This window comes from Pristiophorus japonicus, chromosome 17, assembly GCF_044704955.1.
Source record: "Pristiophorus japonicus isolate sPriJap1 chromosome 17, sPriJap1.hap1, whole genome shotgun sequence".
NCBI lineage: Eukaryota > Metazoa > Chordata > Chondrichthyes > Pristiophoridae > Pristiophorus > Pristiophorus japonicus.
The window spans coordinates 12,585,293-12,613,082 of NC_091993.1; the positions used below are offsets into that span (position 1 = coordinate 12,585,293).

The 27,790-nt window shown below is 43.3% G+C and overlaps 1 protein-coding gene across 1 annotated transcript; it reads left to right on the forward strand.

Moving 5' to 3' along the window:
• Positions 1-1,379: 1,379 nt before the first annotated feature.
• Positions 1,380-26,106, forward strand: LOC139228123 (regulator of G-protein signaling 7-binding protein-like). Its single transcript, XM_070859313.1, has 6 exons — positions 1,380-1,564; positions 1,845-2,011; positions 7,991-8,121; positions 18,399-18,558; positions 20,535-20,605; positions 26,009-26,106. Exons 1-6 carry the CDS (start codon positions 1,532-1,534, stop codon positions 26,092-26,094), a joined length of 648 nt encoding a protein of 215 aa, XP_070715414.1. The 5' UTR covers positions 1,380-1,531; the 3' UTR covers positions 26,095-26,106.
• The last annotated feature ends 1,684 nt before the right edge of the window (positions 26,107-27,790 follow it).

A 27,790-nucleotide genomic window follows, 5' to 3' on the forward strand; every position in this document is an offset into this window, starting at 1 on the left:
TGGGGCTGCAAGAGCAATATTGGAGTGGAGGAAGCAGTAACCCAAAGGATCAGCAGGTAGGTGCGGGGTGGTGGGGCTGGAGGAGACTGCTGAGGTAGGGTAGGGGCAAGGGAATGGAGGGAATCGAGAACAAGGTCAATTCTCTGGGACATTGTTGGGGTAAAAAGAAGACTTCTCGTCCTCAAGGTGGACTCCCTGATATAAGGAATCGACAGCCGCCCGTATTGTATAGCGACCACGGAATCACGCAGAAGAAATCTCGGTTAACCGGTTTTATTCGAACATGCTCGGGAAATGTTCCGATGAACACTTCAGAATACAAGAGTTCTACAAGCACAGTTATACGATTTTTTGATTTGTGCGACCCTCCTACAAAACCACCGATTGGCCTACTGCTCAGACTGGCTCCGCGTGGCTCTCCCCCACCTGTCCATCTCACATGGTGTCACCCTTCTGGAATGTGCTCAACTTTGCCTCAGTTTCTCATGACATGTTGACTGACCTTGTTTCTCAGAGTATGTTATCTTTCTAGGCTGTTGATTCTCTATTGCCCTTGTTATTCAGTACTGTGTATGTTTTCATCGTCTATTTTCTGTGCTGAGGGTCAATGCAGTGTTGGCTATTTACGATGGTTCATTAACCATCAGGCATTGTTGCCTCCCTCTTCTTAACCCACTGTAAGCGAGTGTATAAGTGTGCTTTACATACATAAGCGAGTTTTACATATTCGGTCAATATTACAATCCATACAGTAAGACAGAGGAACTCCCGATTCCTCAGCACCTCTGAATTCCCTTATGCTTCTTACTCAAGTGTGCTTTTCACCCCCTTGCAGACATATAGAGTCGGTGGAGCTTGGGAAGGACAGGGTGATGGAGGAGGGGAGGGGGGACTTTGTCTGGGTGAGAATTGGGGGGGGGGGGATACTCAGAATGAATTGTCTTTTATTATATAATCTCTCAACATAGAACCTCTATCCTAGACTCTTAATGAAGTCTCCCCAATAGCGTTATATTATAAAATACATTATCAACTGACATTGTGCAACAGGATCGAGGAGCTTTCCAGATGCTTTCTGCACAGGATTTGGTGGGTAGCAGGAATGTGAGGAGATTTGGGGGAATGGATTGTTTTCTCACTACAGGAGCACGTTCCATTGGAGTTGCACCGTCGGTGCCAAACGCTGGCTGTTTGCAGTGTCGGGATTGGCAGTGAGAGTGATCCCATCCACAGGTAATTCCCTGGGACTGAGTCCATGTTCCACAGGATCAGACGCAACGTGATCAGCACACTGTAGTCAAGGTGCAGACGATGCACTCCCCCTGCTCGCCTCATTCGACCGGGCAGGCGCCGGGCACCAAGTCGGATTTCCATCACAGACGAAAGTGTTGAGGTTGTGTGGCGATCCGGTGGCCGGCTGCAATGCCCTGACTTGCCGAGTGGATGCGGAGAGAGCAGCGGGAGTGCCGGCTCTGGTTTCTGGCTCCAAGCAGTGGAATGAGAGAGCAGCGGCGGGGAGAAGCGGGGTGACATGAGCAAAGGACAGCTCGAAGAATCTAACCTGGTAGGTTGATCTCATCACTGCTTTTATTTAACCTTCTGGTCGAACTGTATCATTGCTGCTCATTCAGTGGAACCATCTAGCTGGAATAGCTCCAGCCCCTCCCCATATCAAATAAAACAAGCGTCAAGTGTTTAAACAATTCAATGGGTTTTCTAAAATAACCGCCCCCGTTCCCTAACTCCGGAGTTTGGGATGGGAAAGCGACCAGCGATGTCCTTTTGCATTGTTCCGTGCACTGCCGCTTTGGGCTGACCCTCGCATCCTCTTCCCTCCCCCGCAGACAGTGCAGGAGTTCAATATCCAGGTGGCTCTCTTCAGAGAACTGGTCATCTCCATCGGGAACAGCTCCTGCGACTCCCCGGCCGTCCGCAAGGAGATCAGAGCCGTCAGGACCAGCTGCAAAGCTCTGGCTAAAAAATCCGAGCAGGTCTGTTCGCCTCTGTACAGGTAAGTACAGTCCCAGCCTATCCTATAGAGTGTGAGCGCACTGCCAGCCTATCCTATAGAGTGAGTGAGCAGTGTGCGAGCCTATCCTATAGAGTAAGAGCTCAGTCCCAGCCTATCCTATAAAGTGAGCACAGTGCCAGCCTAGCTTATAGAGTGAGTGAGCACAGTGTGAACTTATCCTATAGAGTGAGCAGAGTCCCAGCCGATCCTATAGAGTGAGCTCAGTCCCAGCCTATCGTATAGAGTGAGCACAGTCCCAGCCTATCCTACAGAGTGAGTGAGCTCAGTCCCAGCTTATCCTATAGAGCGAGAGCTCAGTCCCAGCCTATCCTATAGTGAGCTCAGTCCCAGCCGATCCTATAGAGTGAGAGCTCAGTCCCAGCCGATCCTATAGAGTGAGAGCTCAGTCCCAGCCTATCCTACAGAGTAAATGAGCTCAGTCCCAGCCTATCCTATAGAGCGAGAGCTCAGTCCCAGCCTATCCTATAGAGTGAGCTCAGTCCCAGCCGATCCTATAGAGTGAGAGCTCAGTCCCAGCCTATCGTATAGAGTGAGCACAGTCCCAGCCTATCCTACAGTGAGTGAGCTCAGTCCCAGCCTATCCTATAGAGTGAGAGCTCAGTCCCAGCCAATCCTATAGAATGAGCTCAGTCCCAGCCCATCCTATAGAGTGAGAGCTCAGTCACAGCCTATCCTATACAATGAGTGAGCGCAGTCCCAGCCTACCCTATAGTGTGAGCACACTGCCAGCCTATCCTATAGAGTGAGAGCTCAGTCACAGCCTATCCTATACGAGTGAGCACAGCCCCAGCCTATCCTATAGAGTGAGTGAGCACAGTGTGAGCCTATCCTATAGCATGTGAGCACACTGCCAGCCAATCCTATAGAGTGAGCTCAGTCCCAGCCTATCCTATAGAGTGCGAGCTCACTCCCAGCCTGTCCGATAGAGTGAGCACAGTGCGAGCCTATCCTATAGAATGAGCACACTGCCAGTCTATCCTATAGAGTGAGCACAGTGCGAGCCTATCCTATACAGTGAGTGAACACAGTGTGAGTCTATCCTATAGAGTGTGAGCACAGTGTGAGCCTATCCTATAGAGTGAGTGAGCTCAGTCCCAACCTGTCATATAGAGTGAGCACAGTGCAAGAATATCCTATACAGTGAGTGAGCACAGTGCAAGAATATCCTATACAGTGAGTGAACACAGTGTGAGCCTATCCTATAGTGAGTGAGCACAGTGCGAGCCTATCCTATAGTGAGTGAGCACAGTGCGAGCCTATCCTATAGAGGCAGTGAGCACACTGCAAGCCTATCCTATAGAGTGACTGAAGTCTTACCCCGAGACCTTTAGCAGAACCAGAGGTGGTGTGTCAGCTCCACTTCCTTTGTATGGCCAACACTCCACATCCCGAATCATTTCCTTGTTGTAATTTACAAGAAATTGCAATTTACAAGAAATTGTAACTTCCCCTTCCTTGGTTAGATTTGATCATTCTGAGAGTGTAAGGTCCAATATAACACGTTTGTGGTGACTGGTTTATCGAATCAGTGCTTGACGCACATCACTCGGGCAGGATAAATTGGTTGTGTAGAAAGGTCGCTAGATTTCTGAGTTGGTCAATAGAGAAGCATGCAGCATAGCTCCATGAGATGGGCATGCAGGCTTATGTTATTTTAATTAGGGGGTTGGGTTTGAATGGGGCAAGAGGTTCTCGTTATCTGAAGTTTTACTTGGTGTGAAAACATATTTTGCCAAATTGGTCATTGTGTTCAAACGGCCAGTCAGACTTCTGTCTTCCAGCCACAAACCATGATTTGCCAGTGAAGTGCGTCACTCAGTGTCCTTCAAAGCTCTTTTCTCCCAGCCAAGGAAAAGTTCTAAGTCACACACACCAGGTCGAAGGCTTCCCTATACCGAGTGCTGTACCGTCACATACACGAATCATACATTGGATGAGCTGGAGGTGATTTTGACTCTTTTGAATGCAGAGATAATTGCTGTGTAATTTGTTTAAATGTAATTATATTGTATTTACTGCCAAAAGTATCCATGCCCTCATTCACTCGCATAGTGTTAGCGATTTTAGCATAAATTCTTCAATAATAATTGTTGACGTGAAATGCCTAGTAGCCTCCAGTTATTGCAGGCAGCATTCCTGTGTACATCTCACTACCAATCATATCAGAAGCGATATCCAAAGGCTAATGGACTTTATTTCTAATGTTTTACCAAGGTCTTTGAGTACACACACGTGCTTTTTGATCAACTGGGCGACAGTGCCTCCAAAAGAGATTAAGAAAGGGTGACTGATATGTATTTTTGGTATATTAAAAGAATGAACTTGCATTTATATAGCGCTTGTCATATCCCTGAGACATGGCAAAGTGCTTCACAACCAATGAATTACTTTCAAAGTGTAGTCACTGTTGTTTGTCAAGGTCAATGAATGACCAGTTAGTCTGTTTTGTTGGCATTGGGTCATTGAAATGGGGAAATAGCCCAGATTCTCAGTTTATTGAGATAGAAATGAATTCACTTGAGGTGAATGTCTAGACTTCTACAAAGGGGACTCTTTAAGCAAATTAATATAGGTATAATTCCTGACAGCAGCTCAATAAAATGCTGGAAGGAAAAACAGAGGAGCAACAGAATCAATAGGACAAATCAGCATAGTAAAAAAAAAATCATGATTCCAGCAACCTTAAGGTTCAGTTATACAACCAATCCTTCCATTTATTAGCATTGTCAAATCCAGCCACCACAAAACAATGCATTGGAACAGAATCACTTTAACACTGGATTCTCTGTCACAGCACATGGCCTTGAAGTGCCGACAACAACGTATTTATATTGCGCCTTTAACGTGAAACATCCCAAGGAGTATTATGCGATAAAAATGTGACACCGAGTCGCATAAGTAGAAATTAGCGCAGGTGAAAGAGGTATGCTTTAAGGAGCGTCATGAAGGAGAAAAGAGAGGTAGCGAGGCAGAGAGGTTTAGGCAGGGAGCTCCAGAGCTTGGAGCCTAGGCAGCAGAAGGCACGGCCACCGATGGTTGAGCGATTATAATCAGGGATGCTCAGGAGGGCAGAATTAGAGGAGCGCAGACATCTCGAGGGGGTTGTGGGGCTGGAGGAGATTACAGAGATAGGGAGGGGCGAGACCGTGGAGGGACTTGAAAATAAGGATAATAATTTTGAAATCGAGGCGTTGCCTAACCAAATTTAGACCAATCTGGATAATAGCTGCACAAAAGCAAAATACTGTGGATGCTGGAAATCTGAAATAAAAACAGAAAATGCTCAGCAGGTCAGGCAGCGTCTGTGGAAAGAGAAACAGAGTTATAATTTCTGGTCAATGACCTTTCAAACTGAAATTCTGCTTAAAAAAGCATTTGCTACAAATTTTTCCTATCCGGCTACTGAGTTCTGCAGTTATGACAGGCAAACTACTGTCCTCTATCACTGAAACAATGTTAATCCCTATAAACCACAGACCTTAGCTGAAACATCCATCGATAAACATTAGGTTACTGCATAATTTCACTATCACTCAGTACTACGAACAAGGCCTGAAACAGAGTGGTTACTTTTCTAGAATTCATTGTTGTGTGGAAGCAAGTCATCCTCGACTCCGGGGGACTGCCTAAGAAGACGACTATCTATATATTGCTTCCAAATCTTATTCCAAAAGGGAGTAGTACTTTGTGTGGGTGTGTGGGCTGGAGAAGCAGTGGATTGGTGCTTTCAGAAGTAATAATTCCTCTGTAATGGTTTGGGTTAAAAAATCAAATGTCCTTTCTCCACTTCCAGGTCCTGTGTGGTATTGTACCCACATGCATAGTCATAATAAGGGGGGGGGGGGAGGGGGGCGGTGTAGATGGGTGTCCCTTCAATCTTTGGAGCACAAGTTATTTATCCTCTTTTCTTCCGATCTAAGCCCTGGAATTGTCCCTGATGTCCTTCCCAACTGGTTGCTCCCCTTCCCACTGTGTGCTTCTATTTAGCTTTAAGCAGCTTTTTGAAAATGCATTCCATGTACCTTCAAAGCCAAACACAGCCTAAAAACACACTGCTGGTGGAAACAATGCAATCAACATGCTGCTAATTCTGAAGAAAGACCTTCAGTAAAGAAAGTAAAAAGTAGTTCAAGAAGTGGACAAAATAAATGAGTGATTTTAAATTTGGAAATTATCTTTTTAAAAATCTGGACAGCTTATTTTAATAAGATACCAAAAAGCAATAAATATTTTGAGCATATAAAATAATACAAATATAGCCAATATTAATTATAAAACACTTTTTATTTACTGCCAGCAAGGTTAAATGATGACTTTAAAATAAGCCTCATATTGATCCATAGAAAGGCACTAGAACTTAAAGAAGATTCAGTTTTTGCTGGAAGGAGCTATTAGGCTTGAAAAAACTGTGAATTGCCCATACTGCACAATGGCAATTGGTTAGCCAGTTAGATTTGCTGAATAGCCAATTTTAGAAAGGTGTGCAATAACAAAGGGAAATTAGGCGGTGTCAACTTGCTAATTACCTAATATGTTAGAATAGGAAACAAGGGCAAGCAATGAATGTCACTGAGACATGAAGGTCAGCTCTTGCCCGAAGGATGTTACTATGGGCACTGAGCAGGAAGTGAAGCAATAGGTGTTGAGGTGCAGAGACCGAATTTATGGTCAATGAGATAGGTATTGTGGAGCCAGCCAATTCCACAAAAAAATACATTTTTAAACGAGTGCACTTATGGATGAAAGCCCATATTAGTTTTTACACTGCCAAAGTCTTCTTTTATAATTGCAAGATACAATCTTTCTTACAACCTTGGCCTAATTTCACCCTGAAATAAAGGAAGCAATTGCTGAGGACCTCATTGATTCCATTTATCGCTGACTGTCTCAATTGTATATTTCTGTTGCCATCACCAATGAGCTTTCACAAAGGTGTATATCACACCACAGATCTGGTGGCACACTGAGCACACTATCCTACCGAGTTTCAATTTCATTTCTTTTAAATATTGAGGCTATGTAAAGACTCTTATCCTGACCCATGTCCACAATGGTCTTGTGTTTTTTCACATTTAAACCATGCAGAAAATATCAGCGGCAATAGCTTTTCACCCGTTTTCTCCAGTATGAAAAGCATTAAAAATGCCATTGTCTTTTAGGTAACCCAGTAACTGCACTCATACATTGAAGTGATACACGCAAAAAAAATATATACAGGGACAATTTTCAACTGCTGATCATCTGATTCTTGCCTGAAAATCAGACAATGGCCAAGAAGAATTGATGCCTTAGGCCCATCTGATTCAATTTGTAGGCCAGCCTTTAAATGGGCAGCAAACAATCCCACCCAAAACAGGCAGGAGGCTGTTTACGTACGTTAATCAGAGTCCTACGCTGGTAGCCAAATTGCATTTTCATGTACAAATGGGCAACGCGTTCATGCCCCTCCCGGCCTCACAAAAATCTTCCAGCCTTCTGCTGGCCTATTCCTGCACCCTCCACAACCCCACCACCCCCTGGCCCCTCCCACCAGACCTGACCTGACCTGTTCTGTGCAGAAGTCCAACAATTTTCACCCTTCCAAAGTCAGCACACTGCAGTGAAGCACCCGCTTGATTTCACCAAGTCCCGAACCTAACAAGCTTCCTGACTGTGGCTTTGAACAAGTGCCACGCACTCTACGCTCCACTTGCATTCCTTGTGGGTGCAGGTTGAAAATCTCCCCCCACATTTTATGCTGCAGAGCAGAAGGCAGCAGTTGGGGCCTGTGCTAATAGCGACTACATGTTTAAGCCCTGTATATGTAGAAAATCAAGTTTCTGCATTTCTATTTTTAGCAATTATCACTAATGTATTTATGTACAATGAAAAACACTTTTGAGAGGGGAAAAACGTAACAAAAAAATGCATTTTTGATGTAATGGTTCCTGATTTTCTTTTGTGCTGGAATTTCTACAGCCTTGAAGATGAAGATTTGCAGCCTGGTATCTGCAGACTTCATATACTGGTTTATGGCTGTTTGGAGATGTTTATAACTGAAATGCTTAAATCAGCATACTTAATGGAATCTTTTCAACTTGAAAAATCAGGTATTTTTGAATTTATTGACATTCTTACAAATACAAGATCTGCCGTAATGCTTTTTTTTTAACAATTAGGGAATTGATTGTGAAGAACTGCTTGTTTGGAAACCAGAGTCTTTCATACGCTAAAAAAACATGAATGTCTTAGCAAAGGTACACTACTAACTACATCATTGCCTTAGGATAAGGAGAGCAACTGACTATCTGTTTATATTCTGTTATTCGTACCAGCATGCAGACCAAAGGTATCACGCCACAACTTACAACAACTTGTATTTATAAAGCGCCTTTAACATAGTAAAACATCCTAAGGCGCTTCACAGGAGTGTTATAAGACAAAAATTTGACACCGCACCGAGCCACACAAGGAGAAATTAGGTCAGATGACCAAACGCTTGGTCAAAGAGGTAGGTTTTAAGGAGCATCGTAAAAAAGGAAAGAGAGGTAGAGAGGCAGAGAGATTTAGGGCCAGAATTCCAGAGCTTAGGGCCCAGACAGCTGGAGGCACGGCCACCAATGGTTGAGCGATTATAATCAGGGATGCTCAAGAGGTCAGAATTAGAGGAGCATAGATATCTCGGGGGGTTGTGGGGCTGGAAGAGATTACAGAGATAGGGAGGGGCGAGGCCATGGAGGGATTGGATTACAAGAATGAATTTTAAAATTGAGGGGCATTGCTTAACCGGGAGCCAATGTAGATCAGCGAGCACAGGGGTGAATGGGATTGGTGCGAGTTAGGACACGGGTGGCCGTGTTCATTAAGAGAATGACTATTGAAGATATTACAGAAGCTTTGGACTCCAGAACCCGACTCAGATCCAAGGAAAGAATTAATTTAAACCGGAATTGGATCTAATCAGATTGCAGTAGACTTGATAAAAAAGTTGGTGCAGCATCTGCCATTAGATGCTGCTAGTTCAATGTGTAAAGTGTTGCACATGGTGTATAGAATAGAGCTTCTTTATAAGTAGCAGATAGGGTTACTGCACCATTATTATCAATTCACTTTATCAAATAATTTATTTACATTCATGAAAACTATTCTCATTTGATTTAACAAGTTATTGCAACGTGGAAAGAAATTTAATTTTGAATTACTACCAATTAAAATACTGAACCAAAGCATTAAGCAATATTTGATCTGGGAAAGGTTACCATCACTGATACTTTGACAATAAAGTGGAAATTTTACACCTAGAACTTTGTAATTTTGAGCAAAATTTGGTTCATGAGTTGAATTTATTTATTTTGCGTACATGAAGTGGCGTAACAGGAAACAGGAAGGCAGGGGGTGCGGTTTGATGGCTGCAAAGATATTTAATGAATTTGACGCTGGCGGTTGGTGGGAGCTCAAAACAAGTTCTACTGAGATGCAAATGGACAGGCCAGAGATTTTCAGTTTGCTCCAATAGCACTGCTTCACTGGTGATATTAAACATCAATGACATATCTATGTGCAATGATCAATTCCAATAATGACATGGTATAGGAAAGACTTGCAGAGGCAGGGAATGTACAGAGTAAAGCCTCACGACCTCTATCATGCCAACCTTTTAGATTTATACAGAATGATGAGCTGCAGAAGCTGCTGTGCTTCTTGTGCAAAGACTTGTAGTGCTGCTTTGGTCACAACCTTACAGATGACCGTCAATACAGCCACATCTCACTGATGTTCCATAGGTTGAGTTTTGATATGGAGTTGCAAGGCCATCTTTGTAAAATCCATGGTCCACATGGCTTCGGATTATATCATGTAGAAGCTGGGGTTTCTCTGCAACATGCTAAATGTGATTATACTATTCATCACTGGATGGATATAAACTTTCCTGAATTCTAATACTGCCAGTGTTGGCAAGTTGATTTGAACCTATCCTTCTACTAGCTTTTCCAAACATTTTCACTAATTGTTAGTTTTGATTTTATTCAGATTAGAAAACCAAGTAACTGTGTCTTTGTGACTGAAGACACCCAGATTTGGCCAATGGTTCACACTCCAGCATCTTGCCCAACTATTGACTTGATCTTGTTCTCACTATTGACGGTAGCACATCAATTGTAGATCTACCCTCCAAATTTGTTTATATTTACTTAGAATGATTTAATCACAGCTCACCTTTAAGATGGTGAATCAACCAATCTGCGGAGGATGGTGTCAACAACAAATATTATTTCCAATGCCAATCACAAGGTCATTGAGGAGAAATAGAACAAGGCCTGATGGACTATGACAAGTGCTGTGATAAGATCACAAATATCCATTTATTTGATTGCTTGTATCTGGTGACCACAATCTTTTCACATAGGGAGTTATGCTTCCCCATCTAACAACTACTTCAATTATTTGTACAGCTTCTTTCACTCAGATGGTTAAAGCCAATTCCAGTGCACAGCTGGTTAGTTGAGGTGTTGCACTTTGCAGCACTGAACGTGATTTTTATGGTCTCAACCAAAAGCATTTCACTTAACTGCTACTAGGGATATAAATTCCAGGTAATAACCTCATTAAGTATCAGGATTAGTTCTGCCAAACAACCAAACCTTATGCTTGATATTCCTTTCCAGATACAAATCATAGGCTGTTTCAATGCAGAAAAGTTGGTGTATGTGCTTTCCAGTTGTTGTTTTGTTGAGTTCCTTCAGGTGATTGGTAATCTAGTTAATGAAAGAGGTTACTGGGCAAAATCACCTGGATGAGACCAGTGGAGAGGTCATCAAAGGAGATATCACCAAGGGTTTATTTTATTTTGTTGATCAGTTTAAACATTTGTACACCACCATTTAGTTTCTTTGTTATTGGAGGTTATCTGATAGATTATATGATGCTCGCAATTACCTCAAGGGGTGTTATTGGCAAGCGGCCCAAGATCATATCATCTGTCCAACTGCAAAGTATTTTTTTGTGGTATCCGGCACTTCGAGACGACAAATTCATTCACAAAATAGTTGGCAACAGGAAAGTAATATGATGCACATGAAGCTCATTGCAGTGAAATGAAAAATACATCAAATTCATTCAATATGTATTGAAGAAGAATATTAACTTGCAAAGGAGAAAGCACTGCAATGTATTTCTTAGTGTAATTATTAGAATTGGTCTTATTGCCCAGGGTTAAAGTTAACCTTTTGAGCATGCTTCAGTCTACCTGTTTCAATTCCATTTCTCTATCTGAATAGGAAAGGGCATCTAATGACCCGGTTACAGACAGCCCACTTTTGTACAAAGTTGATTCAGATTTCAGCTCTTTAAACTTTCCAGGTTTGGAGAACTGGAATAGGCTGCTCTGACTGGTAAATTTAAATCAATGAGGGAGCAGCCTTTTTGCATCAATCAGGAATCAGTCAAGAGTCCAGGTCTGGGTACTTTAAAGAGCTGAGGTTTCCAAGGATTTATTTATATAGTGTATGTGGGCTTCGGACATTGTGTGTGTAAGGGCTTGCTTTTTAAAAATTATATAGGGAGTTTGTTTTTTTGTGTGTGGGGCTATTTGGATTTTCTGGGTATGGAGAATGCTATAATCATACATAGCCCACTCTCAGTTATGGACACATGTTTTGAACTCAGCTGCAAAAGTTGGGCATCCCTGAATTTTAGCACTGCTCCACAGGAACAGGTATTCACCTGACATTCACAAGTGTATAAAATGAGTAAAAAGTCTGCAGTCTGCAATAGTGGTCCAAATTCATAAATGAGCCATACCCAACCATGCGCAAGTTATTATTTAACAGTCATTGAGAAGCTGATAATATTAGTGGATGCAGTGACATCGAGGGAAGAAAGCGCAACCCAAAAATGCAGGCTTGGAGCAAACATCTCACAGGAAGGCAACAGCTCAAATTGAGACATGACCACTGAATGATGGAAATTGGAATTAAATGGGATGGAAAGTTTCAGGTTTCATAAGAACATAAGAAATAGGCTATTCACCCCTTCGAACTTGCTCCGCCATTCAGTAAGATCATTGCTGATCTTCTACCTCAACTCACTTACCCACCCCATTCCCATATCTCTGGATTCCCTTACTATCCAAAAATCTATCAATCTCTGTCTTGAATATATTCAACGACTGAGCATCCACAGCTCTCTGGGGTAGAGAATTCCAAAGATTCACCACCCTCAGTGAAGAAACTTCTCATCTCGTCATGTATTCAACTATCATTGTAACCCATGTATAAGCTGACCTAGGTTGTACACCTTTAGAACATTGACCACAAGAGGGTGAACTTGTGAGAGACACTCCTAACCTGGACTTGCAGGTATAAAAGGGGAAGCTCCACCCACCTTCATCACTTGAGGTCTTGGTAATAAAGGTAACTGGTCACAGAGTGACCTTCTCTTAAGTATGGGCCTCGTGTGCATTTATATTGTATAGTAAGGACATATCATTGGCGACGAGAAACTGGGATTTAAACCATGCGAGCATGGCCACTAGCAGCACAGAAGAGAGGTACTGTGTTGGTGATGATTGGGATGACTTTATTGAGAGACTACAGCAAAGTTTTGTCACTAAGGAATGGTTGGGACAGGATTCGGCCGACAAACGCAGGGCTCATCTCCTGACGGTTTGTGGATCCAGACTGTACTCCCTGATGAAGGGCCTTCTAGTGCCAGAGAAGCCGGCGGACAAGATGTTCGAAGAGCTCAGTAAGTTGATCGGGGAACATCTTAAACTGGCGAGCAGCATGCACATGGCGAGACACCGGTTTTACACGCACCGGCGGCGAGAAGGGCAAAACGTTCCAGACTTCGTAGCAGATCTCCGGCGATTGGCGAGCCTATGTAAGTTCCCAGATGCATGCAGAGCGGAGATGCTGCGAGACTTTTTTTTATTGAGGGCATCGGGCATCTGGGGTTTTCAGGAAACTGATCGAGACCAAAGACTTGACCTTGGAAGCGGCGGCTCTAATAGCCCAGCCATTTATCTCAGGGGAGGAAGAGACCAGAATGATGTATGACAAAAATCTTGGCTCAAATGCGGCAAACGACCAGGGAGTCAACATTGTTAACACGGTACACAGTTCTCGAGGCAGAAAAGGGCAATGGAACATGCCCCAGCATGTAGTCGAACCCAAAGGGGGAATTCAACAGAGACAATGGCTAGCTGAATGGCGATTCATGCCATCGCAATGGACAATGTGGCCAGTAATGGGGCCATCAGCACCTGTTAATGGAGCGCTTAATGATGAAAGTGCTCCTCAATGGCATTCCAGTATTAATGGAGCTAGACACAGGGGCCAGCCAGTCCCTGACGAGTATCAAATAGTTCGAAAGGTTGTGGAGGTCATAATTATTGCCGATAGATGCACACTATGGACATATACAAAGGAGATCATTCCAGTGCTAGGCAGCGCCATGGTAGTCGTGACCCACAAAGACTCGGAGAACAGGTCGTCACTCTGGATTGTCCCGGGGGATGGTCCCGCACTACTGGGGAGGAGTTGGCTTGCTGTCATGAACTGGAAATGGGGTGATGGTAATGCAATTTCTTCTGTGGAGTGAGTATCATGCTCACAGGTCCTGGACAAATTTGACTCATTATTTCAATCCGGCATCGACACTTTCATGGGGGCCAAGGTAGTGATCTACATAAACCCGGACGCCAGGCCAGTACACCACAAGGCCAGAGCGGTGCCGTACGTGATGCGGGAAAAGATAGAATGAGAATTGGACCGTCTGCTGAGGGAAGGCATCACCTCGCCAGTCGAATTCAGTGACTGGGCGAGCCCGATTGTGCCGGTGCTCAAGGCGGATGGGTCAGTCAGGATATGTGGTGATTACAAGGCCACCATCAAGCGGGTGTCACTCCAAGACCAGTATCCGCTACCACGAGCGGAGGACCTCTTTGCGATGCTATCCGGTGGCAAACTTTTTTCAAAATTGGACCTGACCTCAGCTTACATGACCCAGGAGCTGGTGAGTGAGTCGAAGAAGCTGACCACCATCACGACACACAAGGGGTTGTTTGAGTATAACACGTGTCCGTTCGGGATTCGCTCGGCCGCTGCGATCTTTCAACGAAACATGGAAAGTCTCCTCAAGTCGATTCCAAGGACAGTGGTTTTTCAGGACGACATCCTCATCACAGGTCGCAATACTGAAGAGCACCTCCACAACCTGTAGGAGGTGCTACGCAGACTGGACCGGATAGAGCTGCGACTGAAAAAGGCGAAGTCAGTCTTCTTAGCTTCAGAGGTAGAATTCCTGGGGAGGAGGGTAGTAGCAGACGGGATCAGACCCACTGCGTCCAAAACGGAAGTGATCCAGAGAGCACCCAGACCCTGTAACACGATGGAGCTGCGTTCGTTCCAGGGGCTCCTGAACTATTTTGGTAACTTTCTTCCCAAATTGAGCACGCTGTTAGAGCCATTACACGTGCTCCTACACACAGGTCGCAATTGGGTCTGGGGGGACAGCCAAGAAAGGGCTTTTGATGGAGCATAACAAATTGCATGCTCTAATAAACTATTAACATTGTATGACCCGTGTAAGAAACTTGTTTTAACGTAGGCGATGCATCATCCTATGGGGTCGGGTGTGTGTTGCAGCATGTGAATGCCAATGGTCAGTTACAGTTGGTGGCTTATGCCTCTAGAAGTCTGTCCCAGGCAGAAAGGGGCTATGGGATGGTAGAAAAGGAGGCGCTTGCATGTGTAAATGCAGTAAAAAAAATGCACCAGTACCTGCTTGGCAGGAAATTTGAGCTGGAGACAGATCACAAACCTCTAACGTCCCTTTTGGCCGGCAACAGGCCATAAATGCAAATGCATCAGTCCCCATACAGAGGTGGGCACTCACGTTAGCCGCCTATGACTACACAATTCGGCACAGACCGGGCACTGAAAACTGTGCCGATGCACTCAGCAGGCTCCCACTAGCCACCACTGAGGGGGCAACTGAGCATGATGCTGAGATGCCTGTTGAAGCTTTCGAAAGCGAAGGCTCACCCGTGACAGCCCGTCAGATTAAAGTCTGGACAAATAAAGACCCACTACTGTCTTTAGTTAAGAAATGTGTCCTGAATGGGGACTGGGCAGCCACGTATGGGGCATGCCCTGAGGAATTTAAACCGTTTCATAGACGCAAGGATGAACTCTCGATTCAGGCCGATTGCCTACTGTGGGGAAACCGAATAGTCATGCCCCAGATGGGCAGAGAGGTGTTTATCAGAGAACTTCACAATGAGCACCCAGGCATTGTCATGATGAAGGCAATTGCCAGGTCACACGTTTGGTGGCCAGGGATAGATGCAGACCTGGAACTTTGTGTTCGCAGGTGCAACTCGTATGCTCAGCTGGGCAATGCACCCAGGGAAGCCCCCCTTAGGCCCTGGTCCTGGCCCGCCAAGCCATGGTCACGCATCCATGTGGACTACGCAGGTCCTTTCATGGGAAAAATGTTTTTGGTTGTAGTAGAAGCCTACTCCAAATGGATTGTGTGTGCCATTTTAAATTCAAGCACATCCTCTGCCACGGTAGAAAGTCTACAGACAATGTTCGCCGCCCATGGTCTACTGGATGTCTTGGTCAGCAACAATAGCCCGTGCTTCACAAGCACTGAATTCCAGGACTTCATGGCAGGCAATGGAATCAACCATGTCAGAACGGCACCGTTCAAGCCGGCCTCTAATGGCCAGGCGGAACGAGCAGTGCAGATAATCAAACAGGGGATGTTCAGAATCCAAGGGGGTTCCCTACAAAGCCACTTATCACGCCTCCTGTTGGCCAATAGATCCCAACTACACTTGCTCACAGGGGTTCCACCCACAGAGCTGCAAATGAAAAAGATGCTCAAAACCAAGTTATCCCTTATACACCCTACTATGAAAGAAACTGTTGAGAGCAGGCGTCAGTCACAATGTGACTACCATGACAAAAATGCGAGGACGCGATGTATTGATGTCAATGATCCTGTTTTTGTCCTTAATTATGCTGCAGGGCCCAAATGGCTTGCAGGCACTGTGATTGCCAAAGAGGGGAATAGGATTCTGGTAGTTAAACTTACCAATGGACAAATCTGCCGCAAACACGTGGATCAAACTAAAAGGAGGTTCAGCAACCCCATAGAAGAAGCAGAGGAAGAACACGATGTAGAGTTTACTCCACCACAGGTGACCGAACACCGGAACCAAGTGGAGGAGAGCCCAGTCACTGTGGGCAGTCCGGACAGGCCTGAGGCACCGCAAACAGCAGACACTCGGGCCAGCGCCCAACAACCGGAGCCCCAACTCAGGCGCTCTACAAGGGAGCGTAAACCACCAGAGAGACTTAACCTGTGGTCCCAATAAGACTTTGTGGGGGAAGGTGATATCATGTATTCAACTATCATTGTAACCCATGTATAAGCTGACCTAAGTTGTACACCTTGAGAACATTGATCACAAGGGGGTGAACTTGTGGGAGACACTCCTAACCTGGACTTTCAGGTATAAACGGGGAAGCTCCACCCACCTTCATCACTTGAGGTCTTGGTAATAAAAGTAACTGGTCACAGAGTGACCTTCTCTCAAGTATGGGCTCGTGTGCATTTATACTGTATAGTTAGGACATATCACATCTCATCTCAGTCCTAAATGGTCGACCCCTTATTCTGAGACTGTGACCCCTCGTTCTAGACTCTCTAGCCAGAGGAAACATCCTCCCAACATCTACCCTGTCAAGCCCTGTAAGAATTTTGTATGTTTCAATGAGATCATCTCTCATTCTTCTAAACTCCAAGGAATATAGGCCTAATCTACTTAATCTTTGGTTTCATAACCAAAAAGTCAAGAAAGAATAGAAACAGACAGCTAGACAGGAGCGTTATGATATAATTAGAACAGAAATCTCATATATATGTTGAAAAAAAATAATCGGTTTTATTTTTGACAAAACTCATATTTCCTAGTTACCACTGATTGGAGCAGTTGTTAGTCCCTACTGGGTCCTGAATTACTGAACCACAACAGAATGGAGGGAATAAAGTAGGACATGTGTGAAAATGGCCAGAACTGCAAGGAATTATTTTAAGTTGGTGAAGCACATCAGTTTGGAAAACGGAAACAGCCCTACAATAAGATATTGGGATAAAGTGTGGACACGGATGCGCACGCAGATATATATACACTATATCTCGAGATCTACATATCCATATATCATCACAGGCAGTCCCTCGGAATCGAGGAAGACATGCTTCCACTTTAAAAATGAGTCCTTAGGTGGCTGAACAGTTCGATACGAGAACCACAGTCCTTGTCACAGGTGGAAATGATAGTCGTTGAGGGAAAGGGTGGGTGGGACTGGTTTGCCGCACGCTCTTTCCGCAGTCTGCGCTTGCTCTCGGCGAGGAGACTTGAGATGCTCAGCATCCTCCCCGATGCACTTCCTCCACTTAGAGTGGTCTTTGGCCAGGGACTCCCAGGTGTCAGTGGGGATGTTGCACTTTATCAGGGAGGCTTTGAGGGTGTCCTTGTAACGTTTCCTCTGCCCACTTGCCGTGAAGGAGTTCAGAGTCGAGCGCTTGCTTTGGGAGTCTTGTGTCTAGCAGGCGAATGATGTGGTCTGCCCAGCGGAGCTGATCAAGTGTGGTCAGTGCTTCAATGCTGGGGGTGTTGGCCTGGTCCAGGACACGAAAGTTGGTGCGTCTGTCCTTCCAGGGGATTTGCAGGATCTTGCGGAGACATTGTTTGTGGTATTTCTCCAGCGACTTGGGGTGTCTACTGTACATGGTCCATGTCTCTGAGCCATACAGGAGGGTGGGTATTACTACAGCCCTGTAGACCATGAGCTTGGTTGTGGATTTGAGGGGGGCCTGGTCTTTAAACACTCTTTTCCTCAGGCGGCGCTGGCGCTCTGGAGGTGGTGTACTGGCCGGGGGGGGGGGGGCGGCGGGGCGAGGATAGGTTGATGAAGGACCTTTGTCTTACGGATGTTTAGCGTAAGGCCCATGCTTTCGTACGCCTCAGTAAATACGTTGACTATGATAGATAGATAGATAGATAGATAGATAGATAGATAGATAGATAGATAGATAGATAGATAGATAGATAGATAGATAGATAGATAGATAGATAGATAGATAGATAGATAGATAGATAGATAGATAGATAGATAGATAGATAGATAGATAGATAGATATCTCTATCTATATATATATATAATAGATATGACATATGGAAACCAAAACGAGTAAGTGAAGAAATGAATTGGAAAATAATTTAAAATCATCTCAAATATATTCATAAATAACAAGAATGCAAAATAACATTTTTTTGAAACCTGTAATTCTTAAAAGTATTTTTCTGCTTCAGAACAAATCACTTGTCCTGTTCCTGCAATCTCAGATGAAAGAGACGAAGAACATTCACAGGCCCCATTCCTGGAAGATGTTACCTGTTCATCATCGTCACAAGAGCTGGACTTGTTGGGGTGTCACTTAGACGCAGCAATGGAAATTGAATCTACAGGAAGGTAAACTCTTTGGACTTTAGTTCTGCAAGGATGTTACAATAATTTATATATGTAGCAATATTAATTATTTTTCATACAGGAACAGATGAGGACACTGAAATAAAATGCAACTTTAACCCTACCCAACGGGAGAGATTAAAATCACACATTGAAAATGCTGAAAAGCTGGAAATATCACCAGGTTACCTTTTAGGGTCAAACCCATCATCAAGACTGTCTTGGTAAGGACTAGAGTCCCTTTCTGGGCTAAATAAAACAAAGAGAGGGTGAAACCATAACAGTTGGAGATCGTGGGGACAGATTTGCTGAGGACAAAGAGTAAGCAAAGAAGTTTAAACTAGAAGAGACCTGCAACAGTACCTTATTTAAATACAGGATTTCTCGTTATTCTTTCACCAAAGACTTTAACAGAATCAAAACTTCTCACTGGAAAAAAGCTACAGAAAGGTATCCATGTGTAAAAACAGGCCTAGGAATATATATACAAATTCCCCCCCCCCCCCTTTCCTGACCTACTCACCCTCCAACCCAAGTTCCTGACCTACTCCCCCCACCGCCAAATGGGGCATTATGTGTGGGTCACGGATTGTTAACAGGTTTATTGGGTTATCAAGTGAATAGTGACAGTGTTGTGACTTCCGGATTTTGTCCAGTCTTTCCACCTGGATCACATTCTTGCTCTCAACAACCCCCACCCCTACCTTTAGACCTGGATCACGTTCTTCCCCGCACCATGTTCCTGACCCCCTCCGATTCCCCTTCCCTACCTCCGATCCCCCCCCGCCCCCACTCTCTGTCCCTTCGAACCTCCTCTCTCCCTATCCCCCCAATTTCTCCGACCTCTCTTTCTCTCCCTCCTCTTGATCCAATCTTCTCCAGGGCCTTCTCCCACGGAGTGGAGGAAAGCACGGCTTGTGCAGTACAGCAGCTGCAACTGCAGGACAGACAAAAACTGACTAATTATTATAATAGACTGCCACTGAATAATTTTTTTTTTAAATGCAGGAACAAGATTTAAAAAATGCCAGACAGGGCATTATATAGAATTCATCTCAGTCAGGCCTGTGAAAAGCCATTCAAAAGGCAACAGGCGAGTCAAATGGCTCCCAACTGAAGGGAAAGCAGTGTAATTGGGTTGGGAATGGGAGAATCTCACAGGAAATAGCTGTGGGAACAGCTAAGGACTGAAGTTGAAGTCAATATTGAAGTCAGATAGGTAGGAGGAAAATGAGGCATTTGCTTTGTTTTTGTTGAACTTGTTGGGAGTATTTAAGAGTAAATACAGAAATGTCAAACTGAGGTGGGCAGGAGGATTGAATTGAAGAGTTGCAGGGTGATCAAGAACAATGTTCCCTCTAATTCTTTTTATGTGCACAGTCCCTTTAACTGCTTGCACGGCTTATTCAAATTTTCGCACATACGTGCTTTCTTCAATGCTAAAGCCAGCGAGCAGCCTGCACGGGACCTTCAGACCACTGTACGACCTCACAGCTTAGCGGGAACGTTGGTCTGGAGCATGCTTAGATATGTGGTCCTGTATTCAGCCAATCTATGTAAGGCTTCCCCAATGTAGAGTGTATAACAAATAGCTCTTTTGGATTTAATAGTGTGTGCATTAAAAGTTGATATAAAAGCATAGGGTCTGTGAAGGCAGATATCAGCAACATTTAATCAGGGCACTGGTTTTACCTTTGTTGTTCTATCATAGTAATTCAGTTTGGAAATATCACGCTTTATTCTATGAATGGATCTAGAGGCTCAAACTACCTCAGTGAAAAACAGGAATTCTAATTCACATGTCCAAGTCATTTAACTGTTTACTAATAAACTATGAAATTAATTATGAATTATCAGACACCCAAACACAATTTATAAGTTGTTGTGTAAACAGCCCATTTACTTGTGAGCACTGTATTATTAAAAAAATCACTTTAAATAACATTTACGCACTTTCTTGTACTTGCTGCTTATTTCAGTGACATTCAGGAAATGAGGTACCTTCTGAGAAATGTCAGGGAATCAATCCCACAATATCTGAAAACACAGGGTATGTATGTAATATACAAGTGATTTTTATAAGTGTAAACATGAAAAATAAACTACTGCATGTTTGAAAAGTTCCTTTGGAGCAATATGCTCAATTTATATTTGCATGGCATCTAAAAGGTGTTCAGATCTATACAGAGGCAAAGGATAAAATGTATCTAACCTTGAAATGCTTACATTCCCAATAAAAGCACAATTCTTAGTGATAGTGATCAGGCTATAACAGCAGCTTTAGGAAGACAGGATCCATGAATTAGGTGGCATAGTGGATGATAACGAGAATAAAGTTACAACTCTCATTATAGTGGTCTAAAGTGAAATGTTATTTGGGAATCTCACCCTGGTTCATAGGGGTTGCAAGTTCACAGTACAACAAAAGATAATTTGTCACTATTTGGCCATAAGGATGACTGGTGGAGGGAAATAGGAAAACCACAATAGTGCAATAGGATATAGATGTTCAAACTGGGCTCCTTGACACCCAGAGGGTCCAGGAAAGAATCCTGGAGAATCCAGAGGTCATTAGTTAACTTAACCTATTTTTGCTGCGATATGGCTAATAAAGCATGTTTTCCACAATGTAAGTGCAGGGCATCTGACACACTATTTTGGAAGTTAGGCCAGTGTGGTTCTGGGAGTGGATCTAAGAGTAGGAGAAACAGAAATGGAGGAGAAATAGTACAAGTAAATGAGAGAGAGAGCGAGAGAAGTGTGGGAGAACATATCTTGAGGAGTGCATCAACATTTTACCTGAATGTAAATCAGGAATTCTGATTCACAGATCCTCAGAATTGTGTCAATATTTGCAGGGGCTCCTCCACACAAGAACGTTTCAAAATAAATGTAACCAAAATTTTGATTAATTGATTTACTCTTCTACTTTGCTTTTCATTCCTGGTTTCTCTCACACTCCTCCTCTACTTGTGATGCTTTCCTCCACTTTTTTTTTAAACCTCACTTACATTTCTCCTCCACTTTTTTTCTCTTCTTCACTGTTCTCTCTCTTTTCACTTTCCCATCTTTGCCTCCCCAACAGTTCCCCGCCCCACCCCCACCCCACCCCCCACGCTTACTTCTGACGGCATTGGAGCTGCAATGTGTGGAGACTGCTGAAAGCACCATGAGGAGGATGATAGAGCTGGGGAGTGGGACATCAAAGATCCAGGGAGCAGGACTTTAAAGGAGCCTGGAGAATGGGCTGCCAAAATAACAATTGACAAGGCAGCTTCTGCTAGATGTAATCAGGATTTTACTGACCACCCTGGATATGCCAATGTTTCACTGAGGATAAGGACCTTTACTGTGTCTGGCTGTTCTATAAGTCTTTTGGGAATGCATGATGCTAACTCTGGGTGAAAACAATATAGAAGTGTTCCATTTCTCAGCAGCAATACATCTCACCTTGACAAGCACAAAACTATCTCCCCAATGAAATTAAATGCAAGCTCAATTAAAATGCAAATTTTACAATGTTTCCATTGATATAAAATGATCTGCATAATTATATCTGCTTAAAATGACTAATGTTAAAAGGAATTTGCATAAGTGGGATAGAAAGCAACATACTCACTCTATTTAATGGCTATCACTTAGGTGTATCATTTGCAGAACATAGTTATATTTTTGAATCCAAACAGTCATCATCATCATCATAGGTAATCCCTCGGAATCGAGGAAGACTTGCGTCCACTCTACAAATGAGTCTAATACAAGAACCATAGTCTCTGTCACAGGTGGGACAGATTTGCCGCATGCTCTTTCCGGTGCCTGCACTTGGTTTCTGCATGTCCTCGGCGATGAGACTCGAGGTGCTCAGCGCCCTCCCGAATGCACTTCCTCCACTTAGGGCGGTCTTTGGCCAGGGTCTCCCAGATGTCAGTGGGAATGTTGCACTTTATCAGGAAGGGTTTCTTTGTAACGTTTCCTCTGCCCACCTTTGGCTCGTTTGCCGTGAAGGAGTTCAGTGTAGAGCGCTTGCTTTGGGAGTTTCGTGTCTGGCATGCAGACAATGTGGCCTGCCCAGCGGAGCTAATCAAGTGTGGTCAGTGCTTCAATGCTGGAGATGTTGGCCTAGTCGAGGATGCTAAACGTTGGTGCATCTGTCACCCAGGGGATTTGTAGGATCTTGCGGAGACATCGTTGGTGGTATTTCTCCAGCAACTTCAGGTGTTTACTGTACATGGTCCATGTCTCTGAGCCATACAGGAGGGCAGGTATTACTACAGTCCTGTAGACCATGAGCTTAGTGGCAGATTTGAGGGCCTGGTCTTCAAACACTTTTCCTCAGGCAGCATTGGTGCACTGGAGGCAGTGTTGAATCTCGTCGTCAATGTCTGTAGTTGTTAATAAGAGGCTCCTGAGGTATGGGAAATGGTCCACGTTGTCCAGGGCCGGGCCGTGGATCATGATGACTGGAGGGCTGTGCTGTGCGGCGAGGACAGGCTGGTAGAGGACCTTTGTCTTACAGATGTTTAGCATAAGGCATATGCTTTCGTATGCCTCAGTAATTACGTTGACTATGACTTGGAGTTCAACCTCTATGTGCGCAGACGCAGACATCGTCCGCGTACTGTAGCTCGACGATATGTCAGGACTCAGCAATACAATATTATAGCACCAAAAGACTCAACTACATATTTTGAGTGATAAAGCGAGGAGGGAAAGTATGCTGGACAATGTAACAATTGTATAAAAATCATCATTCTGATGTTTAGAACTTAATTCTTTTGTTTGTGTTTTTAAATAATCACTTTCACATGAAAATTTTTAATGCAAACAATGAAGTGCTAATTACCATCATTGATTAGACAGAATATATTATTTTTCTATATTGAGTACATGGAGCAAAATTATGATATCTATTTCCTACACTGTCTCTATTCCTGTTAAATATGTAAGATCGGATATACAACACAGGCATAATTATGTGTAACTGTAAGCACATTACATCACACAATACTTGTAGTTTAGAGGTGATTTCACGTTTTTTTGCATCACTTCCATTAAAAAAAGGCTGCAGGTTTTTGTATTTTTCAATGATATAAATTCAAGAACTACAGTAGGGTAGCAGAGGAGACATATGAGAATACTCGGGATGAAGGGCTTCAGTTATATGGTGAGACTAGAGAAACTGGGATTGTTCTCCTTAGAGTAGGGAAGATTAAGGGGAGATTTGATAGGGTGAGTTCTGATGATCTGGTATGCACTCCCTGAAAAGGTGGTGGAAACAGATGCAATAGTAACTTTCAAAAGGGAATTGAATATATACTTGAAAAGGGGAAATTTGCAGGGCTATGAGGAAAGAGCAGGGGAGTGGGACTAATTGGATAGCTCTTTCAAAGACTCGGCAGAGACAATAAGCCGAATGGCTTCCTTCTGTGCTATGATTCTATGAACACAAAACCTACACCACCATAGATCTAAAAAGCTGCATTGCTGAAAATTTTTGAACTGAGATTTGACACAGCAGGCAGTGTTGTCCAATCATGATATTATGCTGTTCACCAGACTTGGTTGTCTTATGCTGCAGTACAACTAAACCATGCGGCCAGATGGAGAGTACTAAAGTGAATGTTTAAGATGGTTGTCTGAAGCATTGGTGCCAAGGGCAAGAAGGCAGTGCCAACAAAGCAAATGGTCACGGGTTCCTGCAAATGGTCACGGGTTCCTGCACAGCACTTCTAGGTGGCAGTATTGTATTGGCTGAGTTTTGTAGTTCCATAAATAACTGTTTCTTAATATGCCTTAAGCTATCAATCTGGAAAGTGCTTGGAATGTCAATGTCTCTGTGATTTATACATTATGCAGGTTAGCCAAGCTAATTACAGTCCTCAAATGGGTGGGCACATTTCTGATGACTATCTTGACCGATTCCTTTGTGCCTGTTAAGAGAGAGACAGTCCATATGAATATTCCCAATGGGTGGGTGATAAGGAGGAGAGGGAAAAAAAACACAGCATAGTACCTATTTTATCCTGTTTAAACAGGTAGGTATTACTGCTAATTACTCATTAGTGTCATGTTTTTCTGCAAATAATGGAAGGTAACAAAATAAGTAATTATTTTTAATATGTAGCAATACTGCAGTCACCACAGTGGAAATAAAGAGGCATGGAAAGAATTTAAATTAACCAACATTGGCCATGTGGTTGATAATGAAGAAGAAAGCTGCAGACTGCAGGAAGATATCAATGAACTGGTCAGGTGGGCAGAACAATGGCAAATGGAATTCAATCTGGAGAAGTGTGAGGTAATGCATTTGGGGAGGGCAAGGGAAGGGAATACACAATAAATGGTAGGACACTGAAGTGTAGAGGAACAAAGGAACCTTGCCGTGCATGTCCACAGATTCCTGAAGCTAGCAGGCTAGGTAGGTAAGGAAGTTATCCTAGGTAGGTAAGCCACAGCTAGAGTACTGTGTGCAGTTCTGGTCACATTACAGGAAAAATGTGATTATACTAGAGAGAGTATGGAGGAGATTTAAGAGAATATTGCCTGGACTGGAGAATTTTAGCTATGAGGAAAGATTGGATAGGCTGGGGTTATTTTCTTTGGAACACAGGAGGCTGAGGGGAGACCTTATTGGGGCCTAAATTGAATGGATAGGAACTATTTCCTTTAGCAGGTGGTCAACAACCAGGGGGCATAGATTTAAAGTAAGTGGCAGAAGGTTTAGAGGAGATTTGAGGGGAATTTTTTTCACCAAGAGGGTGGTGGGTGTCTGGAACTCACTGCCTGAAAGGGTGATGGAGGCAGAAACCTGCACCACAATTAAAAAATACTTGGATATGTACTTGAAGTGCCGTAACCTACAAGGCTACAGACAAAGTGCTGGAAAGTGGGATTAGGCTGGATAGCTTTGTCGGCCTCCTTCTGTGCTGTAAATTTTTATGATCAGACTCTGGGCAACTAGGCACCACATTAGTTCAATTTCTGTACATCCCTTTGCCTTTTGCAGCCTCCATCAGGCAGGTGACATGATCCCATGACTCTGCAATGCTGCCTGCTGCAATGCAATCATTAGGAATGGACAAGTGTGCCCCAAGATCAGTTCCTGAGATCCTATCACCTAATGGCACAATGCACTGAAGCATCAAATGGATTTCTCCATAGCAGGAATAGTGTCCAATAGTGAAGTATTCCAGAATCCTTATATTATCCAAGTGTAAATTAAGAACTAATATCTGAGGGGTTTTACCCTTGGTTTTTGCTCTCTTAAACCTGCAAGCTGACATGTTTTTGAAACCGACATATGCACAAATCCACTCAGCTATACACCTGGCTAGATTATCTGAAAGCCCCTTAAATGGCTCACTAAAAATGCTTGTTACTGGTACTTAATCATTTTTGTAAATTCTTAGTAAAACCCAAGATTTATTCCCAATTGTATATTCTTTTTTCACAGATGAAACCGGTTTGTTAACCCCATCTCCCACACATCCAAAAATTCGGAAGAGGAGGAAGTGTGGACTGTGTTGTATAAAGAAATGAAACAATTTGTTGTGCCCATCAATTCTTACGAATAAAATCATAGTAGAGAAGAATTGGAATCATCTAGATGATGTTTAAATTTGAATATATTTCATTATGCAACTTTAAGTGAACCAAGTGCAATATCTAAGAAGCTTCTTTAGCAACTTTGATAGGTAGGGTAGTGTAGAAAAGTTACCAACAGTACAGAAATGTGTTATATTGCAACAGCACTCGGGCATTTATTTCAGTTCATTAAAATGCTATAATATTGCTGTTTAATGCTGAGCTAGCTCCTTTTGTGGCTTGCTGTTTTTACAAAAAACCCTCTCCCGAGTGTTGAGATAGTTAAATGTAAAAGCATTCATTTTCTTACTGAGTGAGGACTAATCCTGAATAACAAACCTGCAATACAGCAGAACCACATGGTTGGTGGGGTGTAGTGAAATAAAGTTTATTTTGTGCGAAGAAACTGCAGGAAGCTACAAAACCCAGCATGGAAAAATAAATTGCACGCGTCAATAATTCCTTTGAGAGATTTTTTGGGTGAATGGATAGCATACATTCTAAAACATGTAAAAGATTACGTTTTAAGGAAGCATGTGAAGAACCGAGCAAATACTTTACTCTTCAATTTGTTATTGAGCACTCATTCAGAAATGTCAGGGCTCACAATGACTTTCTTCCAATCTCGGAAAAGCTCTAGACCAGTTTCCAACTCTCTTCGATGGAGACAATTTGTAATTGGTGTAATGAGTGCACAGCAAAGCAAAATAAAAGTTAAAATTAAACCATGTCCAAAGACTTCAAATCACACAGAAATAAAAGGTAAAGAGGGTGAGATAAATTACAAGTGAGAAAATAGCAAAGATAATAACCTTCTCTCATCTTTCTTTATTCATCACATACCTTGTTACCGCAGTGACAAAGATGGGAGTGGACGATCCTGGTTTAATATTAAGAGGTGCCTTAAGCATTGGTGCACAACACTATTTAAAACACTACAACAAGGCAAAATTAAAATACCTCTACTGCACAAATACAATTTTTTGATTTCACGCACAAGCTATCCTCATGTCTAGTCTAAGTGGCAAATCATATTTGGGCTAAAAAGAGAGAAAACTTTGGGTCAAGGGCCTGTTTCCATTAGAAGGTATATTGAGTGCCCAAACTCACTTTATATAATGAGAAGACTTTTTTTTTTCAATCAGACTGGGCTGGATTCAAATCCATGTCCCAAAAATGAATAATAAACTAACCTACGGTTTGAGCTTTCCCTTTACCACCTTGTAACAAAAATACAGATACTAACCCATTTAGAAATACAGTGATGATATGGCTACATTAGCTTATATTCATCCTCCACCATCAACATCCTGTGGTCACCATTGACCAGAAACTTAACTGGACGAGTCACATGAATGAATATTGTGGCTACAAGAGCAAATCAGAGGTTCGGGTATTCTGCAGCGAGTGACTCACCTTCTGATTCCTCAAAGCCTTTACACCGCCTACAAGGCTTGAGTCAGGAGGGTGATGGAATACTCTCCAGTTGCCTGGATGAGTGCAGCTCCAACTACACTCATTAACGATACCATCCAAGACAAATCAGCTCCGCTTGATCGGCGCTCCCTCCGCCACGAGCGCACCGTAACTGCATTGTGTACCATTTACAAGATGCACAGCGGCAACTCGCCAAGGCTGATGGCAGCTCCCA

Bases quoted from the DNA above. Each gene is read 5' to 3' on its own strand.
- LOC139228123 (XM_070859313.1), top strand. From the start codon at position 1,532: ATGAGCAAAGGACAGCTCGAAGAATCTAACCTG. The intron at 8,122-18,398 runs GTATTTTTGAAT...TTTCTGCTTCAG, and splicing joins TTTTCAACTTGAAAAATCAG to AACAAATCACTTGTCCTGTT. The intron at 20,606-26,008 runs GTATGTATGTAA...CTTTTTTCACAG, and splicing joins ACAATATCTGAAAACACAGG to ATGAAACCGGTTTGTTAACC.